Source organism: Cynocephalus volans, chromosome 3, assembly GCF_027409185.1.
Source record: "Cynocephalus volans isolate mCynVol1 chromosome 3, mCynVol1.pri, whole genome shotgun sequence".
Classification (NCBI taxonomy): Eukaryota; Metazoa; Chordata; class Mammalia; order Dermoptera; family Cynocephalidae; genus Cynocephalus; species Cynocephalus volans.
Window position 1 is genome coordinate 101,373,323 of NC_084462.1, and position 19,541 is coordinate 101,392,863.

The window sequence follows — 19,541 nt, forward strand, 5'->3', positions numbered from 1 at the left end:
CAAAGAGATAAATATAATATCCATTTTTTTAATAAAAACAGTCAATTAAAAAAATAAATCACCCAGAACAAAACAGTAACAGGGTGATGTGAAAAGTAACTAATTAGAAATTTTGGGTTTTGTTTAAATTATTTTTATTCATACATATATATGGGGTACAGAGGTGACTATCAGTATCTTTGTACAGTATGTGATGATCAAATCAATATTATTAGCATGTTCGTCATTACAAATCATAATTACTTTTTGTGTCCCTTACCTCCTCCCTCATCCCCTTTCCCACCTCTAGTAACTATAGGTCTGTTCTCTAATTCTGAAAGTTCAACATTTTATTATGGTCCTTTCTTTCTTTGTTTCTTAACTCCCACTTATGAGTGAGGACATTTGGTATTTCTCTTTCTGTATTTGGCTTATTTCACTTAACATCATTTTCTTTTAAGTTGCTTCAAGTGGCAGAATTTCATTCTTTTTTATGGCTGAGTAGTGTTCGATTGTGTATATACACCACATTTTCTTTATCCAGTCATCCATCAATGAACATTTAAGTTGGTTCCATATCTTGTCTATTGTAAATAGAGCTGTGATAAACATGGGAGTGCAGGTATCCCTTTAACATGATGATTTCCATTCCTTTGGGTATGTGGGATTGCTGGATCATAAGATAGTTCTACCTATAGTTGTTTGAGAAACCTCCATAATGTTTTCCATAATAGCTGTACTAATTTACAGTCCCACTAACTGTAGAAGAGTTCTGTTTTCTCTACATCCTTGCTAACATTTGTTATTCTCAGTCTTTTGATAATAGTCAGTTTATAGGGGTGAGATGATATCTCAATGTGGTTTTGATTTGCATTTCCCTGATGATTAGTGATGTTGAGCATTTTTCATGTACCTGTTGGCCATTTGTATGTCTTTCTTTGAAAAATGTCTATTCAGCTCCTTTGCTCATTTTTTAATTGGGTTATTTGTTTTCACAACTGTGAAGTTGTTTGTATATTCTGGATATTAATTCCTTGTCAGATATAATATGATTTACAAATATTTTCTCCTACTCAGTAGATTGTCCTTTTGCTCTGTTGTCTGTTTCCTGTGCTGTGCAGAAGCTTTTTAGTTGATATAATCCCATTTGTTTATTTTTTATTGCTGTTGCTTGTGCTTTTAGAGTCTTATTCATATAGTCTTTGCCCAGTCCTACATCCTGAAGTATTTCTCCTATATTTTCTTCTAGGAGTTTTATAGTTTCAGGTCTTATACTTAAGTCTTTAATCCATTTTTGGTTGATTTTGGTATATGTCAAGAAGTATGTGTCCAATTTCATTCTTCTACTATGGATATCCAGTTTTCCCAGTACCATTTTCAGAAGAGGCTGTGTTTTCCCCAATATATGTTCTTGGCACCTTTGTCAAAGATCAGTTGGCTGTAAGTACCTAGGTTGATTCCTGGATTCTCTACTCTGTTCTGTTAGTCCATGCATCTGTTTTTATGCCAGGACCATGTTGTTTTGGTTACTATAGCTTTGTAGTATAATTTGAAGTCAGGTAGTGTAATGCCTCTGGTTTTATTTATTTATTTTTTTGCTCAGGATTACTTTGGCTATTTGGGGACTTTTGTTGTTCCATATGGATTTTAGTATTGATTTTTCTATTTCTGTGAAGAACGTCATTGGAAAGAGAAAGAAATAAAGGCATCCAGATTGGAAAAGATGAAGTCAAATTATCACTGTTCACAGATGACATGATCCTATATACAGAAAAACTCAAAAAACTCCCAGAGCTGATAAATGAATTCAATGAAGTTGCAGGATACAAAATCAATATCAGGATACAAAAATCAGCAGTGTTCTTATACACCAACAATAGACAAACAGAAAAAGAAATCAAGAGAGCAATCCCATTTACAATAGCTATCAAAAGAATAAAATACCTAGGAATAAATTTATCCAAAAAGGTGAAAGATCTCTACAATGAGAACTACAAATTTTTTCTGAAAGAACTTAAAGGGGACACCAACAGATGGAAAGACCTTCCTTGATTAAGGATTGGAAAAATTAACGTTGTGAAAATGTCCATACTACCCAAAGCAATCTACAGATTCAATGCAATCCCTATCAAAATACTAACTAGAAATTTTGGAAATGAAACATAGTCATTTTTAAAATGGACTGGCTGGTTGGCTCAGTTGGTTAGAGCACAGCCTTGTAACACAAAGGTCAAGGGTTTAGATCCCCATACCAGCCAACCACCAAAATAAAAAAAAAATGAGTAAAAAACAAAACGAACAGAAACTTAGTGGGCAGAAAAAACTCTAAATGATCCAGGTCAAAGAAGAAATGAGTAAAGCAGAAAAAAGAGAAAAAGTAATTCACCCAGAATGCAACATTTTGGATGTTACACATTAGGTGCTGTGTAGTACAGATAAAAATAAACATATATTGTATTAAAATTGCAAATGTTATAGGTATATTAAAAATTGTACAATCTAGCACAGAGAAAAGATTTTTTTTTATATATGGGAACCACTATTAGACTGGCAGCATAATTCTTGTTAGGAAAAACAAATGCCAGAAGAAATAATATAGCCAAACTGCTATGTAATGATGAGGGTGAAATAGAGACATTTTCAGACACGTAAAAACTGGGAGAATGTACCACTCATACATCTTCAGTGAATGAATAAAGAACAAACTTTAGTTAGATTCGAAGAGAAATGACTGATAAACAGTGGTGAGCATAGACAATGTAAAATATGTTGATAAGCTTCATTTTTCTTTAAAAATGATGGAATGAAAATTCAACACAATAATAATTGAAATGGTGCAGCTTATTTAGTGGCTAGTTAAAAAATACTATCTTCTCCTGGTCCAGAGAATGCTAAAGATACTTGATACATTTAAATTTAAAAACATGAGTATGAATGTATGTTAAAAATTACAAATGAGGGCCGAGCCCGTAGCGCACTCGGGAGCGTGTGGCGCTGAGAGTGCGGCGACGCTCCCGCCATGGGTTCGGATCCTATATAGGAATGGCTGGTGCACTCACTGGCTGAGTGCCACTCACGAAAAAGACAAAAAAAAAAAAAAATTACAAATGATTACTGAAAGAGTAGAAATTCAGTCTACTGGTTTCTAATCAGCATAGTAAAACAGATCAGAACCATTTTCAATGCAGTATGAGGCAGAATAAAGAAAAGAAAAAGATATAAAGCTTTAATGTAACAGAATTTACACTAACATGGTAGAAACAAGTTCAGACGTATTATGTAAAATGATTAAACTCAATTTATTATTTTCTTCTTTTTTGGGGGGGTGGGCTGTCTAGTACAGGGGTTGAATCCTGGACCTTGGTGTTATCAGTACCACATTCTAAACAACTGAGCTACCTGGCCAACCCTTAAACTCAGTTCTTTGAAGTTGTATTTACAAGATTGAATGAAACAAAAAAAAATCCAGTTATGTGTAGTTTACAACAGGCATCTAAAACGAAAGCACACAAAAACTTGAGAATAAATGATAGAAAAATATAAGAAAAATATCAACAAAAGCTGGTATTGTAATGTTAATAGAAGACAAACAGGTGCAAGATAAAGATCAGTTAATGAGATAAAATAGGTTACTAGTCCTTGATATAATCCCATCAAGAAGTTTTAGAAGTTAAGAATTTGTGGGCACATAACAACTTAGTTCTCAAATATATAAAGGAAAAGCAACAAAATTATAAGAAGACATTATTGAAACCAAAATCATAATGGGAGATTTTTCACCCCTTTATTAGAAACTGATGATTTATGGAGACCAAATATTATTAAGACCATAGAAGATTCAAACAGCAGAATTAATAAGTATGATCATTATTTTGTGTGTTTGGGTACAGAATATTGCTTTCAATAGATAGAGAACATACTTTCATTCCAGCACAAAAGGAACATTTATAAATCTGACCATATTCTAGGCCACAAACGAACTTTACCAAATCATTTTAAAGGAAATTTTTTTAGAGCACTTTTAGGTTCACAGAATTAAGAGGAAGGTACAGAGATTTCCCATATATCCCCAGCCCCTACACATGAATAGCCTCCCCCATTGTCAATATTCCCCCACTAGAGCAGTACATCTGTTAAAACTGATAAACGTACATTAACACATCATAATCACCCAAAGTCCATACTTTACATTAAGGTTCATTCACTGAGTTCCGGTCAAGATGGCAGAGTAGTTGGTTCCTGGTGTCACTCTCTCCCACATAGCGACAAATTTACAGCTATTGAGGAGCAGCGATGGAGGAACCGAGATCTGTGCTGGAGTGGGCAGGAGTCATTTGTCGTGGGACCCCAGTTCAAGTTGCTCCCCACTGCCTAGAAAGACTTTAGAGCTTCTGGGCTCACATGCCCCAAGCCTGCCTGGCCAGAGAAGGCAGGTGGGGAGGGACTTACATCCCAGGCCATCCCCACCCCCAGGAGAGACTTAAGAGCCTCAGGCCCCCACACCCCAAGCCAGCTGTTCCAGAAGAGGCAGGCACAGTGGGACCCCCAGCCTAGGCTAGTGCCTGCTGCCCAGAAGTGGCAGTCCCTTCAGGATCCAAGCCAGACATCAGGGTGAAATAAGTGGACTGTGATACTCCTGGCCACAATGACAGAACACCAAAGGAAAGATACCAGAAACATGAAATATCAAGGAAGTACACCACCAACAAAGGTAAATAATAACTCTCAAATGCTAGATCCTATAGAACAGTAAGTCTTTGAAATGACAGGCAAGGAATTTAGAGTAACAATTCTAAGGAAACTAAATGAGATACAAGAAAACTCAGTTAGACAACACAATGAAATGAGAAAAAATATAATGTATCTGAAAGAAGAAATGTACAAAGAAATCAATGCCTTGAAAAGGAAGGTAGCTGAGCTTGTGGAGCTGAAGGATTCATTCAGCAAACTAAAAAACACAACAAGAGAGTTTAACCAGCAGACTAAAACAAGCAGAAGAAAGAATTTCTGACCTTGAAGACAGGCTGTTTGAAATAACACAGGCAGAACAGAAAAAAGAATCAAAAAAATTTGAAGAAAATCTAAGAGACACAACAGACAAACTTAAGCACTCAAATATCCAAATCATGGGTATTCCAGAAGGGAAGGGAAAAGGAAATGGCATTGACAACATATTCAATGAAATAATAGCAGAAAACTTCCCAGGTATAGGGAAAGTCACAGATCTCCAGATTCAGGAAGCCCAAAGATCCCCAAACACATTCAACCCAAAAAGGTCCTCTCTAAGACATGTGATAATCAAACTGGCAAAACTCAAAGACAAAGATAGAATCTTAAAAGCTGCAAGAGAGAAGCATCAAGTCACCTGTAAGGGAGCCCCAGTCAGAATAACATCAGGTTTTCGTCAGAAACCCTAAAAGCCAGAAAAGAATGGGATGATATATTAAAAACATTGAAGGACAAAAATTGCCAGCCAAGAATACTTTACCCAGCAAGGCTATCCTCCCAAAATGAAGGACAAATAGTATATTTCTCAGACATACAAAAACTGTGGGAGTTCACTACTACCCAACCAGCCCTACAAGAAATTCTCAAGGAACTACTGTGTTTGATACCACGAAAAATAATCATCACTGCCATGAATACTCAAGAAAGAACAGTACTTACCAACAAAACAAAAATGCTAACATAAGAGAAAAAAAAGTAGTTTATCTGTCACACCAAGAAACCAACAAATACAGAAGACAAACGAAATTACAAAGAAAGGAACAAAAGGTACTTAAGACATCTAAACAAAAATCAATAAAATGTTAGGAGTAAATCAACACCTTTCAGTAATAACTCTAAATGTAAAGGGATTAAATTCCCTATTCAAAAGGCACAGAGTGACTGACTGGATTAAAAAGATGGATGCAACAATATGGTGTCTTCAAGAGACTCACTTGACCTGTAAAGACACACATAGACTAAGAGTGAAAGGATGGAAAAAGATATATCATGCAAATAGAAATGAAAAACAAGCAGGAGTAGCTATTCTTATATCAGATAAAAATAGACTTTAAAGCAAAAACCAAAACAGAGATAAAGAAGTGCACTATATACTGATAAAAGGATCTATCCATCAAGAAGATGTAACAATCATAAATATATATACACCCAATGTTGGAGCAGCCAGATTTACAAAGCAAATGCTATTAGATCAAAAGAAAGAGACAGACACTAACACCATAATAGTGGGGGACCTAAACACCACACTAACATCATTGGACAGATCATCTAGGTAAAAAATCAATAGAGAAACACAATATCTAAACAATAGACCAATTGGACTTGACAGCTATCTACATAACATTCCATTCAACAACCTCAGAATATTCACTCTATTCATCAGCACATGGAACATTCTCCTGGAAAGGCCACATGTTAGGTCACAAAGCAAGTCTCAACAAATTCAAAAAAAATGGAATTATTCCATGTATTTTTTCCAATCACAATGGATTAAAATTAGAAATCAATAATAAACAAAACTCTGGAAACTATACAAACACATGGAAATTAAACGTTCTACTTAATGACATATGGGTCCAAGAAGAAATTAAAAAGGAAATCAAAAAATTTCTTGAAACTAATGAAAATAAAGACACATCATACCAAAACCTGTGGGGTACTGCAAAAGCAGTATTAAGGTGGAAATTTATTGCATTAAATTCTTACTTCAGAAGAATGGAAAGATGGCAAATAAATAACCTAACACTTCACCTTAAAGATCTAGAGAAAAAAGAACAATCCAAACTTATAGTAGAAATAAGATCAGAGCAGAACCAAATGAAATAGAAACCTGAAAAACAATACAAAAGATCAATGAAACAAAAAGTTGGCTTTTTGAAAAGATAAACAAAATCAACAAACCTTTAGCAAGATTAACTAAGAAATGCAGAGAGAAGACCCAAATAACAAAAATTAGAAGTGAAAAAGGTGATATTACAGCTGACACCTCAGAAATACAAAGAATCATTAGAGACTGCTACAAACAACTATATGCCAACAAATTTGAAAATCTGGAGGAAATGGATAAATTTCTGGACAAAAACTACCAAAACTGAGCCAAGAAGATAAAGAAAATCTGAACAGACCAATAACAATAAAAGAGATTGAAGCTGTTAACAGAAGGCTCCAAACTAAGAAAAGCCCAGGACCGGATGGTTGCAGAGTTCTATCAGACCTTCAAAGAGGAACTGATACCAGTTCTCTACAAGTTCCAAAAGACTGAAAAAGAGGCCATTCTCCCAAACTCATTCTATGAAGCAAACATCACCCTGATACCAAAACCAGACAAAGATGCATCAAAAATAGGAAACTATAGGCCAATATCCTTTATGAATATAGATGCAAAATACTCCATAAAATACTAGCTAACAGAATACAGCAACACATAGACAAAATTATACACCATGATCAAGTGGGAGTCATCCCAGGGATGCAAGGTTGGTTCAACATAAGCAAATCAATAAATGTGATAAACCACATCAATAAAAGTGAAGACAAAAACCACATGATCATCTCTATAGATGCTGAAAATGCATTTGACAAAATTCACATTCTTTTATGATAAAGACTCTCTACAAGTTAGGCATAGATGGAAAGGATCTCAACATAATTAAAGCCATATACAATAAGCCCACTGCCAATATCATCCTGAATGGGGAAAAGCTGAAAGCTTTTCCCTTAAAAACAGGAACTAGACAAGGATGCCCACTCTTACCACTCCTATTCAACATAGTGTTGGAAGTACTAGCCAGAGCAATCAGAGAAGAGAAGGAAATAAAGGGAATCCAGATTGGAAATGATGAAATCAAGCTATCCCTGTTTGCAGTTGATATAATCCTATATATTGAACAGCCTAAAGCCTCTATAAAAAAATTCCTAGAGTTGATAAATGATTTCAGCAAAGTTGCAGGATACATAATCAACACACAAAATTCAGTAGCATTTCTATACTCCAACAGTGAATGTGCAGAAAAAGAAATCAAGAAAGCTAGCCCATTTACAATAGCCACCAAAAAAAAATAAAATACTTAGGAATAAAGCTGACCCAGGAAGTGAAAAATCTCTGCAAAGAGAACTACAAACCACTGTTGAGAGAAATTAAAGTGGACACAAGAAGGTGGAAATGTATCCCATGCTCATGGATTGGAAGACTCAACATTGTGAAAATGTCCATATTACCCAAAGTGACCTACAGATTCAATGCAATCCCCATTAAAATTCCAATGACATTTTCCTCTGAGACGGAAAAAGCTATCCAGACACTTATATGGAACAACAAAAGACCACACATAGCCAAACCAATCCTGAGCAAAATAAATAAATAAATAAAGCCAGAGGTGTAACACTATCTGGCTTTAAACTATATTACAAAGCTATAGTAACCAAAACAGCATGGTACTGGCATAAAAATAGACACACAGATCAATGGAATAGAATACCGAACCCAGAAATCAATCCTTATGCCTACAGCCATCTGATCTTTGACAAAGGCAGCAAATCTACATACTGGGGAAGAGATTGCCTTTTTAACAAGTGGTGCTGGGAAAACTGGATACTCATATGTAGTAGAATGAAACTAGATCCTTACCATTCACCATATACCAAAATCAGCTCAAAATGGATTAAAGAATTAAATATACATCCTGAAACAATAAAACTCCTTAAAGAAAACATAGGGGAAACACTCCAGGAAGTAGGAGTGGGTACAGATTTCATGAATAAGACCTCCAAATCACAGGCAACTAAAAGAAAAATAAACAAACAGGATTATATCAAACTAAAAAGCTTCTGCACAGCAAAAGAAACAATCAGCAGAGTAAAAAGACAACCAACAGAGTGGGAGAAAATATTTGCAAAATACACATCTGACAGAGGATTAGTATCCAGAATATACAAGGAACTCAAACAACTTTACAGCAAAAACACAAATAACCCAATTTTAAAATGGGCAAAGAGCTGAATAGACATTCTCCAAGAAAGATATACAAATGGCCAACAGACACATGAAAAAATACTCAACCTCACTCAGCCTCCAGGAAATGCAAATCAAGACCACTTTGAGATACCATCTCACTCCAGTTAAGACGGCTAACATCCAAAAGACTGAGAATGATAAGTGCTGGAGAGGTTGCAGAGAAAAAGGAACTCTCATACACTCTTGGTGGTGCTGCAAAATGGTGCAGCCTTTATGGAAAATGGTATGGAGTTTCCTCAAACAATTACAGATAGATCTACCATATGACCCAGCAATTCCACTGTTGGGTATATACCCAGAGGAATGGAAATCATGCTGAAGGATACCTGTACTCCAGTGTTTATTGCAGTTCTCTCTTTTTGATAGCCAAGAGCTGGAACCAGCCCAAATGTCCATCTTCTGATGAGTGGATAAGGAAACAGTGGTATATCTGCACAATGGAATACTACTCAGCTATAAAAAAGAACAAAATACTACCATTCGCAACAACATGGATGGACTTAGAGAAAATTATATTAAGTGAAACAAGTCAGACAAAGAAAGAGAAATACCACATGTTCTCACTTATTTGTGGGAGCTAAAAATTAAATAAATAAATAAACACACAAACAAATAAAGGGTGCGGGGGCAAGAAGACAGAATAACCACAAAAACTCCTTGAACTATTTAAGTCAAATGAACTGATATGATGTTGGTGGGGGAGGAGAGGAATGGATTGGAGAGGAACGTGTAAAGGGGAATGAAAATCAACTACAATGTATATTGAGAAGTAAAATAATATAAATAAATAAATAACAAAATAAAAAAGATAATAGTCTGTAGAAAGTAGACCTTCAGATTTTCACAAAAACTAGTGATGTAAAGCTTATTAAAATTTACATATTTCATTTTTAAAAAGGTTCATTCACTCTTGGTGTTATATATTTTATAGTTTTAGACAAGTGTGTACTTTTATACATTTTCATGACATATTATGGCATGTATGTATCATTATCATATCATACAGAGTGTTTTCACTACCCTATAAATCCTTTATGCTCCACCTATTTAATCTTGCCCACTCCCCCAAACTCTTAGCAAATGCTGATCTTTTTAGTCTCCATATTTATGCCTTTTCCAGAATGTCAAATAGTTGGGAATCACACAATATGTAGCTTTTCAAACTTGCTTTTTTTCACTTAGTAACATGCATTTGTTTCTTCCATGTCTTTTCATGGCTTGATAGCTCATTTCTTCTTAGTGCTTAGTCCATTGTCTGGATTTACCATAGTTTGTTTATACATTCACCTACTGAAGGACATCTTGTTTGGTTCCATGTCTTAGCAATTAAGAATAAAGCTGCTAGAAATATCCATGTGCAGGTTTTTGTGTGAACATGAGTTTTTAGTGCCTTTGGGTAAACACAGAGGAGTATAATTGCTGCATTATATGGTAAGAATACAGGTTTTGTTTTGTAAGAAACTACCAAACTGTCTCACAAAGTGGTTGTACCATCTTGCATTCCCACCAACAATGGCATTATTTCACATCCTCACCAGTATTTGGTGTTGAAAGTGTTCCACATGTTGACCATTCTAATAGGTAAGGGTATCTTATTGTTTTATTTATTATTTATTTATTTATTTGCTTGTTTATTTGTTTATTTTGCAGCTGGCCAGTATCAGGATCCCAATCCTTGATCTTGGTGTTATAACATGCACTCTAACCAACTGAGCTAATCAGTCAGTCCTCATTGTTGTTTAAATTTGCATTTCTCTGATTACATATGATATGAAGCATCTTTTTATGGACTTATTTGTCATTTGGTGAGGTGTCTGTTAAGGTCTTTGGCCGATTTTTTTAATCCAGTTGTTCGTTTTCTTATTGTTGAGTTCTGAGTCCTTTGTGTATTTGGATAATATTATTTTATCAGATGTCTTTTGCAAATATTTTCTCTCAGTCTGTGGCTTTTCTTCTCATTCTCTTGACATTGCCTTTCACAGAGCAGAAGTTTTAAATTTTAGTGAAGTACACCTTATCAATATTAATTGATATTATTTCTTTCATTAATCATGCTTTTGGTTTTGTATTTGACAAGTCATCACCATACCTGAGTTCATCTAGATTTTCTCCTATTCTGTCTTCTTCTAGGAGCTTTATAATTTTGCACTTTACATTTATGTCTACAATCCCTTTTGAGTTAATTTTTGTGAAGGGAGTAATATCTGTGTCTAGATCCATTTTTTTTCATGTGATTGTCCAGTTGTTTCAGCACCATTTGATGAAAAGACTGTCTTTGTTCCTGTCAAAGATCAGCTGACTATACTTATGTGGGTTTCTTTTGGGGTTCTCCATTCTGTTCCACTGATCAATTTGTCTGTTCTTTTGCCAATACCATGCTGTCTTGATTACTATAGCTTTATAGTTAGTCTTGAATTTGGATTGTGTCAGTATTTCACCATTGTCCTTCTCCTTCAATATTTTGTTGATTATTCCAGGTCCTTTGACTCCATATAAACTTTAGAATCAGTTTGTTAATATCTACAAAATAACTTTCTGGGATTTTGATTAGGATTGCAATGAATCTATAGATCAATTTGGGGAGAACTAACATCTTGACAATATCGAGTCTCCCTACCCATGAACATGGAATATCTCTTCATTTATTTAGTTCTTCTTTGATTTCATTCATCAGAGTTTTGTAGTTTTCCTCATATAGATCTTGTGCATATTTTGTTAGGTTTATACATTAATATTTCATTTTCTGGGATACTAATGTAAATGTTCCAATTTCACTTGTTTATTGCTGGTACACAGAAAAGTGATTGAGTTTTGTATATTAACCTTATATTCTGCAACTGTGCTACAATCACTTATTATAGTAGTTCCAGTAGGTTTTTTGTTGTTGTTCCTTCAGATTTTCTACAAAGATGGTTTTATCTCTTACTTCCCAATCTGTATATTTTTATTTTATTTTTCCTGTGTTATTGCATTAGCTAGGACTTTTAATATGATGTTGAAAAGGAGTGGTAAGAGGGGACATCTTTGCCCTGTTTCTGATCTTATTGAGAAAGCTTTTAGTTTCTCACCATTAAGTATGATGTTACCTGTAGGTTTTTTGTAGATTTTGTTTATCAAGTTGAGGAAGTTCCCCTCTATTCATAGTTTACTGAGAGTTCTTATCATGAATGGATGTTGAACTTTGTGAAATGCCTTTTCTGCATCTCTTGGCATAATCATGTGATTTTTCCTTTTTAGCCTGTTGATGTGACGGATTATATTAATTGATCTTTGAATGTTGAACCAGTCTTGCATACCTGGGATAAATTCTACTTGGCCATGGTGTATAACTCTTTTTATAATGTTTGGAATCTGTTTGCTGATATTTTGTTGAAGAGTTTTGCATCTGTGTTCATGAGAGATAATTGGTCTTTAGGTTTTTTTCTTGTAATGTCTTTAATTTTGTTATTAGGGTAAAGCTGACCTCATTGACTGAGTTAGAAAGTATTTCTTTTGCTTCTATCTTCTGAAAGAGATTGTAGAGAATTGGTATAATTTCTTCCTTAAATGTTTGGTAGAATTATTTAGTGAATGCATCTGGGCCTGGTGCTTTCTGTTTTGGAAGGTTATTAATTATTGGACTTATCAAGTTTTAAAGAATTGTCATCATAAAGACAACAGTCTTTGACCACAGTGCAATCAAATTAGAAAAAAAAAAAAACTACTGAAAATTAAACATGTTTGAAATTTACAAGACTAACCCTTAATAATACAATAAAAATGACAAAATATTGAAAACTAAATGACACTGAAAGTGCCACTTCTCAAATCTTCTAGGATGCAACAAAGTTGTTACTTAAATCCTCCCATTTAAAAAACAAGAAATATGTAAATGTAAATCAGTCATGTGTTCAAATCAAGACACTAGAAATAAATAAGCTATTGAATAAACATAAAGAAAGCAGAAAGAAGGAAATGATGAACATAAAACTGAAATGTGTAAAATTGAAAAGGGGAGAAAACATTGAAAACAACACAAAGTTGTCACCTCAATGAGAATCCCCAAATTGCCAGACATCTGATAAGATCTATCGAGAACAAAAGAAGAATCAACAATAAAATATTTTGCCATAGGTGAATTTATGAGCAAATGGTAAACCCTAGAAAAAGCACATTTGATAAGCAAAGGACTAATGGCCTTGGTTTAAAAGAAGTGTTTCAATGTTATTGAAAAAATGAGTAGTCTCCTAGAAAGATGGTCAAAGGTTATAGTCAGTCAATTCATAGGAAAAAAAGTTACAAATCTGGTTATGAATTTCTAAAAAAAAAATCAACCTCAATCATACAAATTTAAAGATATGCACAGAAAAATATCAATGAGATGAGTATCAATTTTCTCTATCAGAATGGCAAAAGTTTTAAATTTAGTAATATCCAGTATTGGTGAAGATATTGGGGAACACATCTCAGTAAATATGTAAAAAGTATTTGGAAAATTTGGTATTTGTTCATGCTGTAAGAAGAAAACAACAAAGAAATCTTAGCAAAACATCTTTAATCCAATCTGATGTGGTGGTTGAAAGTATGGACTCCATAGCTAGACTGCTTGGGTTTGAATCCTGATTTTATATCCTTGTTGGTGGGTGACCTTGGAGAATCAGTAAACTTCTTTATGCCTCAATTTTTTCATCTGTTAAATGGGAACAATAATAATACCCACTCAGATTGTTATGAGAATGAAATTAGTTAATATATGTAGATCACTTAAAACAGTGCCTTACATATAGTAAGTACTATAAAATTTGTTTTTTAAATAAATAAATTTCACAAGGAAAAATAATTTCTAATAGCCACCATTTTAATTGGCAAATATCCTATTGCTTATCTCAGATAAAGATAATTGTAGCACTAGAAGTTGTTGGCCTGTGGGGTTATCGGTTCTGACTAGAGCCCTTTAGTTACCAAGTAACAATCTTTAGAGTATAGCTTAAAACAGAAACTTCTGTATCACACTGATTATGCTGAAATATTTTAAAGTAATTTGAAGGCAAAATGACACAGACTTACATATGTATGGAAACTTTGTATTTGGCAGAGATGGCATATACATCAGTAGGGAAGGGATTCCATAAACAGCACTGATTATCCATAAATGAGAAATAAAATTATAGCACTCTATGTATGATATCTGAAAGTAAATTCTAGATGGAAAAAAATCTAAATATAAGTAGCAAGATTTTAAAACTTTGAAAAGAAAATATGAGACTAACATTATGACCGTGGGGCTGGGAAGGGTTTATTATAATACAAAGAAAAAAATTTTTTAAAAACACGTTTGCCTACTATAAGATAAAACTATGTTTATCAAAAGACCATTCCCCTACCCCTCCAAAACAAAGTTTAAAGACAAGCAGTTGATTAGGAAGATATTTACAATGCCAATAATGATGAAAGGTTAGCATTCAGAATATATCAAGGACTAAATCATCACATAAAAGATAAAATTCAGCATTAAAAAAGGGCAAATGATTTTAATAAGCAATTCACAGAATTGAAATCCTGAATGAAAGGGCAATGAAATGGGAAAACATGCTATTAATACTAAGAAAAATGGAAATTAAAACAAATATGCAAAACAATTTTATATATTTCAGATCGGCAAGAGTTAAAACATCTGACAACACTAAGTTATTTTCACAATATGTGAAATGGAATTTATAAATTTCTGATGGTGGAAGTATAAATTAGTAAACTGCTTTGGAGGAAAATTTGGCAATATCTAATTTAATTGAAGATTATGTTAATTAATAGTTTTCTGTTTCCAGGCATCCAACTGGAAACAGGAAACTATTAGTTTGTATAATTAATAAGCTGAATAATTTAAAACAATGACAAATAAAAATAACTTATTTGTATGAAGCTAAGCCAATGCATGTATATATGGATGTAAATATCTAAAATGAATTCATTTATTTTGTAGCCAATTTGTGGCATGTGATTGCTTTTTTTCCTGGCAGGTTAGTGTTGGTGTATAGAAAGCATTCTTATTACCCACACTTGTCCATTTGCACCCCATTATCTACATAAATTCTACTATTCTATCAGCTGACTATCTCTATTAGAAGTTACACACATGCTATTTGAAAAATAACAGTTTTTCAGCGTTGTCTCTTTCTTTACTTGGAAAACACATTGTGGCACAAGTGGTCATTGAAATGAAATGTCATTTAATTTGACAATACAATTATTTCTGCCAATAGCTACTATTAAGTGAATTACTTACATAGGTATAACAGTCTACTTACTGCTCTTCTATTTTCTACTGTTATTCTCCAAGTAAGAAGTTTGAAGTTTTAAATAAAATAAGAATAAATGAGATAATTCGTACTGTTGTGTATGAGTAAAATAAATCATAATGATTAAAATACCAAGGATTTAAATTTTTTTTTTTTTGACCAGTAAGGGGATAGCAACCCTCGGCACAGTGTCGTCTGCACCACGCTCAGCCAGTGAGCTCACTGGCCATCCCTATATAGGATCCGAACCCATGACCTTGGCACTACCAGTGCTGCACACTCCCGAGTGAGCCATGGGGCTAGCCCCAAGGATTTAAATTTTATGTCTTTGAAATAATGCTAGTTTTTTCTACCCTAATTACAGTTCTTCAAAAAGGAATTGAAACAGTGCATCTGGTAGTTGATGTAGTGCAATAGAAATATGTTGAAGCTTATTTTTCAGGAGCAAGAAAACCAGTTACCCAAGGGAAATAGGAAAGTAAATACTAGAAAAGTACATTTTACTTTAGGATCAAAGCAATTTAAAATATACGCACACTAGTTTCCTAGTAAGGAGGGGCCAAGGGAAGGGGAATATGTCTTAAAAGTTCCAATCTGATAGTTATCTAAAAAAAAAAAAACTTTCTTGGCAGGTTTAGATCCAGATAAGCATCTTGGGAAAACTCTGGATCAAATGGAACCTTATCTTTTAGAGGTAAGAATTTATACTAGTTCTCAAAATATAGTCATCTAAAGAAAAAAAAATAGTGCCATGATATAATGACTGTATAATTGATTTTATTTTAGAAAAAAAATCAGATACATTCATGATAATTTTTTATGAAAAAATTAAACTTCTAATGGATATGAAAATATGTTTTAAATTATGAAAATTATTACCAGCATGTTGACCAAAATATTAGAATAAGTTATACCTAAAAGGAAATTGCTTCATCAGAATGTTTACTTTTAGTAAAATAGATGTTGTATGCTGTATTAAAATTACTATACTCCTAAAGCATCCAGTAGTCTCCACGATCGGATGCTTTGCCATCAGAAACAGGACTGGAAGCTTCCTTTAGAGATTATTTAATCTAACCTCTACTCTTTAACCAATTAGGAAATTAACTTACAGAGTAGCAAGCAAATTATAGCAGGGTTTCAAGTTACCCTATATAACCCTTTTTATTGTCAAATCTAAATGTGTTCTAAACATTAAAGAAAAATTCAGTTTTTTTATTTACTCTTTTCTATTAATTGTGTTATACTATTTCACAGTAATGATGGAAAAAGAAAATCACACTACTTCTGTGGAAGGACATCTCTAATAAATCATCATTTTTCTGATCCTAGGCTCTTATTGTCTCTGGATATTGTTTCTGCCATTGCTAAGATATGAACTGTTAGCAGTTACACTCCTCAGTAACTACGGGTTTTACATTTTCTTTGGGAGTATTTGTAATTGATTATTTTATGTACCAAATGCCTAGGAATCTCTAAAATGTTAATTCCTTCTTTCATTAAGCGTTATTAAGGACCTAATATGTGCCGGGCAGATAGTAATAATTAAAAGAGAAATGAAATGATTACATAGTTGTGATAAATTTCATTTGCTTTCTATGTAATTTGGTGTCATTTATTTAAGACAGTCTGTGGGACACAGTTGCTTTCCGTGTTCATCTGTGTTAAGATTCTTCTTGCAGCAATTTGTTATGTAGCCAACATTATATCTTTGTTCACACGTATTCACTACTGTCAGACTAAATATAGCCTCTACCAAAACAATGTGGATAAATAATGAAATTAAATTTATGGAAAGTGAAAGAAAAATAATTTCAGAAATGATATATTATGGCTTTGGCAAAAGAACTTTTTTGCCAAAAGAGCTACCTTCAAAATTTGAAGTTATGAGTTCACATGTTAAGCATCACGAGGGCACAATCCAATCACCTCTCAAAGGCCCCAACTTTCAAATATCATAATTGGATTGGATTTCCCATCCTCTTAACACTGTTACAATGCAGATCAAGTTTCCAATATATGAGCTTTTGGGGGACACATTCGGGTCATAGCACAGCTTGAGCTAACTAACACTGACTCTAGAAGAAATGGAAAATCTGTATAGATCTGTAACAAATAAAGGTATTGAAGTATTCATTTTAAAACTTCCCACACAAAAGCCGAGCCCAGAGAGCTTCACTAGTGAATTCCACCAAACATTTTAAAAAGAATTAATACAAATTCTTCACAAACTGTTCCAAAAAATAAAATAGGTATAACCATTTCCCAACTCATTCTATTATATCAATATTACCTTGATCACAAAAACGAAAGACATCAAAAAACAATAACAAGCTACAACAAAACTACAAGCTAATTTTTTTATGAACAGATATAAAAATCCTCAACAAAATACCAGTAAACCGAACATTGAAACATATAAAAGAATTAACATCATGACCAAATAGGATTTTTTTCAGGAATGCAAGATTAAGATCTGCAAGTTAATGTAATACACCTTGTTGAAAGAATAAACAGCAACTACATGATCATCTCAATAGATGCCAAAAATGTATTGACAAGTTTGAATAACCATTCATGATAAAAAAAAACACTCAATAAACTAGGAACAGAAGGAAACATCCTCAACCTGACAAAAGGCCTCTGAAAAACCAAAAGCTAACATTATAACTAATAGAAAATGGAATGCTTTCACCCTAAGACCTTTCATTTTCAGTTTCTAGTGTATGGAAAGAAAATTTATTTTAGTATATTTATTTTTTATCCTGTTACCTTGTTGAACTCATTTATTTTTCTAATAGTTTTTTTCTTTTAGTGGATTCTTTAGAATATTCTACATACAAGATCATATCAACTGCAAATGTTATTTCTTTCTTTTCTATCTAGATAATGTTTTTTCACTTTTTTGCCCAATTGCCCTGGCTGGAAACCCCATTATGATGTTGAATACAAGTGGCAAGAGAAGCTATCCTTGCCTTGTTTTTGAAATCTTAGGGTAAAAGCATTCTGTCTCTCCGTTTATTCACTTGCAGTTCCTCAAAAAGTAAAGCATAGTTTACCCTGTGATGTACCATATGAGTTATCATTCTTTGTAGAAAAGGCAAGTAAGGTTTTAGGGAGTATCAGGATGTTGGTTACGAGTTAACCTGGATATTTTCATAAGATGATTAAACACAAAAATGCAGAAATAATTTTATTCAACTTCAGTAAGTCCCTCGACATGGCCTAGAAAATCTTACATTTTCCTAGAAGCATTTTCTACTCATTCTCCATGATGGCTGTTTTATTCCTTTTCCACTCTCCTCAAATTTCAAATCTCTTCACCTTTTCCCTCACTTTGAATGGATGACTTGTCTCCTTAGAGAAAATAGAAGGAAGCTATCATATTGGAAATCCCTCAGCCTCTCAGCGCCACCACTACTAACTTACCTGTGTCCATACCTATCCTTGCTTCCCATAACTAGGAGAAGTGTCTTTCCTCATAAGTACACTTGTGCTTACCTGTGCTTGGATCCCATTTCACCTGCCTTTTTAAAGAACAGTAGTCAACCCACTGTCTCTGCTGTCTTCATACTCTCTTTATGGTCTCCTTCACATCAGTATTTAAACATACTGCAGCCTCTCCCCTTGTAAAGATTCCCTCCCTCCACCCTAGGTCTTTCTCTCACTACCTCTTTCTTTGCTTCAAAACTAAATTCACCTTAGTTCTTTCTCTAACTTCTTCTCTTTCTTTGCTTCAAAACCAAAATCCTTAAAAGTCTTATCTGTGTTTATTATTAGTACTTCATATCTCAAATGACTTATGTACCTGGAGTCTGGCTTCTCCTTCTACCTCTAAATGGATACACCTTCTGACCAAGATGACCCACAATATCCATTTTACCAAACTTGGTAGACATCTCTTAGTCCTTATTTGCCACCAAACACTCCTTATTGAAATGCTTATATTTGCATTCATGTGACATACTTTCCTAGTTGTTCTCCTTTTGTTCTGGACACTTCTATTCTCTTTTGCCAATTCTTAGTCTAGGCTCTATTTTCCCTCTACAAACTTTTCCTGGGTGATCTCAATCACTCACACAGCTTTAATTATCACATCTGTTCTGATGATTCCCAAATCTTTCTAGCTCAGATTTCTCTGCTAAGCTCCAGTGCCCAAAGGCATCACAAAGTAAATTTCTACATATTTGATTGTGGCCTTTATATCCATTGCTTTTTGCCATTCCATTTGTCATCACCTTAATTCTGGTGCCTGTCATTTTAGG

The 19,541-nt window shown here is 33.8% G+C and overlaps 1 protein-coding gene across 2 annotated transcripts in view; it reads left to right on the top strand.

Annotated features, from left to right (window-relative positions):
- Positions 1-19,541, top strand: part of DPH6 (diphthamine biosynthesis 6) — a 183,002-nt gene that overhangs the window by 133,851 nt on the left and 29,610 nt on the right. For both annotated transcript variants that reach the window (XM_063089815.1, XM_063089816.1), the window contains exon 6: positions 15,909-15,970. In XM_063089815.1, the coding sequence (XP_062945885.1) occupies positions 15,909-15,970 (62 nt within the window). The remainder of the gene's footprint in view (positions 1-15,908; positions 15,971-19,541) is intronic.